The sequence below is a fragment of the Corylus avellana genome, chromosome ca3 (genome assembly GCF_901000735.1).
Source record: "Corylus avellana chromosome ca3, CavTom2PMs-1.0".
Lineage (NCBI taxonomy): Eukaryota > Viridiplantae > Streptophyta > Magnoliopsida > Fagales > Betulaceae > Corylus > Corylus avellana.
The window spans coordinates 5,021,625-5,027,624 of NC_081543.1; the positions used below are offsets into that span (position 1 = coordinate 5,021,625).

Sequence of the window (6,000 nt, forward strand, 5' to 3'; positions counted from 1 at the left end):
CAATCCCCTGCCCTTATATTGCCTTCAGTTGTGTACAAAGTTTGGTAGAATTGCACAAAAGCTTGACTGATATCTTCAATTTTTGCCCATTCTCTTCCCTCCTCATCTTTAACACCAAGACTATTTTATTTCATCTTTTTCCATTCTTAATAAAGATAATTATTTTTTTGTAATGAAATAGTTATTCCACGTACCAAACAAATCTTAAAAGTTTGTTTGTATAATGTTGAAATTTTAATACAATGTTATGGATAAAATAAAAACAAAAATATATTAAAGTAGTATCCTATTCCTCATCGTTAATCGAGTTTGAGGGTATATATATATATATAAAGGGATTTGAGGGAGCGATATCCTTCGAAATCCCTCAAATCCTATTCTCCTCCAAAAATATATGGAACGGGAAGAAGGATAACCGTCCTTCTCTTCCATCCAAACATACCCTTAAAACTCTTGGCCATAGAGAAATGGTAGGTAGGGGTGAAAATGAGCCGAGCCTGAGTGAGCCTTACTTGTTTGGGCTCGGTTCATTTAAATTTTACTCGAGCTCAAGGACGCACCAAAAAATCGAGCCCGAGCTCGAACTCATAATAAGAGCTAGCCCGAGCCCTAACTCACGAGCTAGCTCTTATATTTAATTAATTTAATTTTTTTATTTTTTATTATAAATTTAAATTTCAAGTACTATGAAACGGCTCAAGAAACCAGCTTGCATATGAGCATTTGCTTAGCTTGACTAGCCGAGTATGTAGCATGAGTCAATATAGCAAGGCACTAAGTTTCAGAGAGAGAGGATATGCATTTTTTTTTATAATAAAATGATGTTATTAGAAAAAAAAAAAAAAAAAACCATCGATTTTTAATATTAATATGAGCAACTATGTGAACAACTACCAATTTGAACCTTATACGAGCTGCTCTAACCGAGTCAAGCCTAGCTTGCTTTGTTTAATATTCGAGGCAGTATTTGTATTCACAAAACGCCTCATTTAATAATAAAGTCGAACACGAGCCGAGCCCAAACTCGCTCGCGAGGGCTTCGCTCACTTAACACCCCTAATGGTAGGTTTATACACTTCATGGTTTGTGATCTGCAAATCAATGAACATGAAATGTACTTATGAAAGTGCCAATAGCTTCGCCATCATAAACTATAACCATGAGATTTATGTAATTGTTGGAATACAAGACATAAGACAGATTATATGATCAATAATATTATAACACCTAAAGAATGGTTCAACCGTTTATTCAAACCTTTCAAGACGGATTAAATGATCAATTTACCAATAACATATATAAGATCTTAAGAATGGTTTACATAGTTTATTACAACATCTCTTTTGTTTTTTTTTTTAAATTTTCAAGATGCCTCTTACTTACCGACGTCAAAGTACACTAAGGGCTTGTTTGGGTGTGCATCGTTTGATAGGCCTAAAAGTGTGTTTAACACTCAAAAAGTTCGTTTGAAGAAAAAAAAGAAGAAAGTATTTGTTTGGTAAAAAAAAAAAATTAAAAGCGCTTTTAAGGGTGCAAAAAGCCCAAAAATGGCCAAAACGCATTGGCAAAAGCTTAAAAATGAAATTTTTGCCAAAAAATGTTTTTTGACTTAAAAGTTTTATTTCTCAAACGCAATCCCAAACACGCTCTAAATAAAATTGGTTGGGGACCACGCCTCATAAAGCCAAGGTTTTAGTTCAAATTCTCATCCCCCCTTTCCCTCCTCTTGTGTGGATATGCCAAAAAATAAAATAGTTAAGTGCAACTCAATGGGCTAAGTGTGAGGAATGTCTGCTAGATTTATGGACCTTTTTAGACTCAGTTTGTTTCATTGTAAAATGGTTTCTAAAAAATATTTTTCATATTTTCTGGTATTTTGTACAACGAAAAATAATAGTCAATAGAAAACATTTTCGATTTGACCAAAAAAACTTCTTTAATTTTCATTAAATGATTTTTCTTTTTTAAAACCGTAAATCATTTTCCAATTTCGAGTCTCTCATTCTCAAATCACCAGACCAGTACTGTTGGAACCCCGTTGGACCACCATCGGACCCCATCGGGCTTTTGCCGGAACCCAATCGGGCCATTGCCATGAAATGTTAGTGTTGATTAGCTTAGTTTGTAGGTCATTGTAGATGGAGGGGTTGGCCCAGTACTCAAAATTGGCCATTACTTATAATCCGTTCATTCATACAATACAATTACATTCCATTGTTCAAACTTCAAACAATTCGTTCGTCCATTCAATTCAACAATAATTATCAATTCATTACAATTCCAGCATCATCACCGAATTGCGAATACATATAGAAAACATAGGAAAATAGTAACAGGCTTGTTAAATTCCAAAATAGGAAAATACACAAGATTGGCAAGGCTTCTATTTTGCTGACAATTGCTTTATAAATTCCAAAACAACAGAGACTGAATTATTGGCGGCGAGCGTGGTGAATGTGTCAGCCTCATTTGAATCGGCAGAGCCTCCGCCGGCCAAGTCAGAGAGAGCCCTAATGGCAATGAAGGGTTTCCTTTGCTGAAGACATATAAGCGCTACAGACGCGCTTTCCATGTCTACCGGGCTTACGTTAAATTTATGATAAATGAAGCTCCGGTAAGCGGAATTGTCAAGGTAAATGCTCCCACTTGTTCCTCTTTCAACAATGCTCACTTTCGGTGTCGCCGAAAGACAAGTTGTTGAGTTAATGCACCCTTCTAGTTTTAGGTGCTGAGCATCCATCATTCATCCATCATACATGGATCGTTAAAAAAATAAAATAAAAAATTAAGAATTGGTCGGAGTTGTCACGTCATTATTATGAAATAATTATAAGATAAAAATATAGTATATAACATTACTCCTCTCGAAATATATATATATATATATATATATATATATACCCTTACATGGATGCATAGATCTTGGGTGACGAAAATTAACCACTATTTCTCAAGTGGAATAACTATTTTCAAGAATAAAAATCTAATCCAATTATTAAATTAACAAAATTAATAGCAATAACTATGTATTATATTCCAATGATGTACGTATTGTGCATTTCAAATTAACGTCCAGTGTTTAAACTATAAAATATGTCACCGTATTTCTTTAAGGTAAATATTTGAGCAAGACTCATGCTTTTGACTTCACTTAGGTACGTACCAGGTAGCCATTTCCATTGGTTGTCTCATCCGAAATTCGAACATGTGATGTGTTGCATGCTTTGATATCGAATGTTAAGTAAATAACAAATATGCCAAAAGCTCCAAAACTTAGAAGAAAAAAAAAAAAAACGAAAAGTTAATTCCTTAAATCTATTGCGTACTAAGTTAGCTAGCCCAATCTAACATACATACCCCAAATTAGACCCTACTATAATCACAACATCATGGTAGGTTGGGGACATGATGAGGTTAAGGGGTTTTAGCAAGCACAACATGTGTGCAGGGGGGAACCAAACATTTAAGGGTGGGGGGACAAAATTTTAAGAAGTAAAAATTTATGGGTAAAATTTTAGTTTTGGGGAGGGCATTTCATAAAAAAATCATAAATTTTAGGGGTAAAATTTAAAATTTTAAGGGTAATTTTAAAATTTTTCTTAAAGTTTTTTACAACATAGAAAATAATAACCTAATTAATGAAATTATACTTAACCCTCAACTGTAATGTACACATTATTAATATTTGACATTTTTCAAGCATTTCGATGCCTAATTAAAAACTACAAAAATTACGTAATTTGAGAATATACTATTTTTTAAAAAATAGTAGGGGCATGCAACATTTTGTCCACTTGTTCTAAAACTACATACAGAGACAAGAAACAAATTAAGAAAAAGAAACGTGAGGAAACCTTACCTCTAGCTTTTTGGAGATATTGAAGTAGTGGGAATCCACAGAGACCCAAAAGGCATGCTCCCTTTGCTCAGGAGTCCCATCTACGGGGAAAACTTCCTCAGGTTGATACCATACATGGTTCAAGAGGTTGTCAACTGAGCTAGTGTGCGTGGTATTTACAGTAAAATTAGCAAATTTTAAGTAGCCAATTTCCCTTGTGTAGTCTCCATTTGATTCGAGGGGTAGCTCATCTGCAGGCCCTAGCCCGCACCTCTGCACAATAACATCCAATATTACTTGACCTTAATTAATACAGCCTATTTTAAAGGCTCAAGTTCCATTCCACTCTCATTCTACTAAGATATGAGGTGTCGGTGCCTATCAGATGTCCTTGAATTGTCACATTTTAAAACTCTTGCATTTATTTAAACCCCTTAGATCTAATAGAAGAAGATTCAAATTTTAAAATATGAGAATCTCGTGAGAGTAAGTAATTTGTTATATACCTGCCAACTCCAAAGAACGGTATGGGACCAGTAGCGAGGGATGACAACATCTCCTATGTTGAGGGATGGGTTCGCATTTCCAGCAATGCCATAATGTACTACTCCCTCTACGTTGAAAAGGCTCAACAAAAGCTGAGTAGTTATGCCTGCATTTATCTATATACAAGACAAGTATATGTATATATACATCATGCTAGCTAATTATTAAGGATGTTGGAAAGAAAAATATATAAATTAGTACCATGCTCAGTCCTGTCATGACTAAGATGACTTGCTTTTCAGCAATGCTTCCAAACCGAAATCTCCTTCCTTAATTTGAACAAACGAAAGAAATATATATATATAGTAAGTATGATGATGAGCATTTAGGTAGGTACGTACGTAAAATTTGTTTTGAGTAACAATAAAAATAATTACCAGCAAAATCAATGGTGAGGTTAGCAGAGGTGAAGTTTGGAGAGAGAAGAAGAGGGTTCATTTCAAATAGGTTTGGAATCACCAACCCCAAATAAGGACCCTTTCTGTTGGCCTTACGAATTATTCTGTGTGTCTTTGCTGTTAATGCTGCATTGATTCCTTGCTGCGCATTAAGCAGCATCACAGCTGACACCAGTATTGCGTATAAAACTCTCAACCCTCCACCCATCTCTCTCTCTCTCTCTCTCTCTCTAAATCTAAAATCACACTATGCACTCAGTGGAGAGATAGATGAGGATATATAGGAGTTGAGAGGCCAGAATTTATGGATAAGGATCCCCTCAAATCCTGCAATCCTGTCCGTCCATCTTCATCCAACGGTCCACTTAGCACTACGTGTCCTACTAATCAAAAAATAATAAAATATTATTTAAATTTTAAAAATTAAATCAAAATTAAAATAATAATAAAATTCAATTTGGATGGTCAGCTACCTAGGTTGAAGGATGTGATGGCCGAAGTCATCCCATGACCTTCCGAGCCACCCCAAAGACTAAAAATATTTACAATTTTGTTTAGATTTAGCCTTAGAGATGGTTAAACCCGGTTGAGGGCGGCTTCCATGACTCTTAAGGGTGAATTGGTCACCCTCAAAGAGCAAAGCCACCAAACCCATTTTAAGAAAATAATGAATTTGACCTTTAGGGCCAGTCCCTCCAAAGGCCAGGAGGGTGGCCGAATATTGATGGGATATTCCGATGAGCCAAAACCCTATACATGTCAGGGGATGCGACAAATGGGTACGATGTCTGTCAGCCCTTTTAAACATGTTTTTTAAAAAAGAAAAAGAAGAGGATTAGTAACCACACACGTACACATGTACTATTCATGTGGGATACTGTAATCGATAAAGACAAGCACGACAGTTTCATTTACCACGTATGTGCATGCCTGTATGCACACGTACGTCAACGCGCTCAAGCATATATATTATATATATAATTTTTATATACGGTTTCCTAAATAATTTAGTCCTAGCAAGTAACAAGGTTATCTGAAATCGATCTGTCCAAAATTATGATCACTTTCGAACCTTTTTTTTTTTTTTTTCTTTTTTCCGAAATAGCTTTCCATACGGCCTTGTGGTGTTTAGACTTTTTGGTCTTTGAAATTGGGTGATTCCCGAATAATCCAAATGTATGGATTTTGTAGTAGAAAAGTGGTAGGAAGTGAAATAAA

The 6,000-nt window shown here is 35.2% G+C and overlaps 1 protein-coding gene across 1 annotated transcript in view; it reads right to left on the bottom strand.

Annotated features, from left to right (window-relative positions):
• Positions 1-2,245: 2,245 nt before the first annotated feature.
• Positions 2,246-6,000, bottom strand: part of LOC132173588 (uncharacterized) — a 9,288-nt gene continuing 5,533 nt past the window's right edge. The window contains exons 7-11 of the mRNA XM_059585112.1: positions 4,762-5,029; positions 4,586-4,653; positions 4,345-4,500; positions 3,860-4,111; positions 2,246-2,728 (exon numbers count right to left, since the gene is read on the bottom strand). Coding sequence (XP_059441095.1) covers positions 2,384-2,728; positions 3,860-4,111; positions 4,345-4,500; positions 4,586-4,653; positions 4,762-5,029 — 1,089 coding nt within the window. The 3' untranslated portion in view covers positions 2,246-2,383. The remainder of the gene's footprint in view (positions 2,729-3,859; positions 4,112-4,344; positions 4,501-4,585; positions 4,654-4,761; positions 5,030-6,000) is intronic.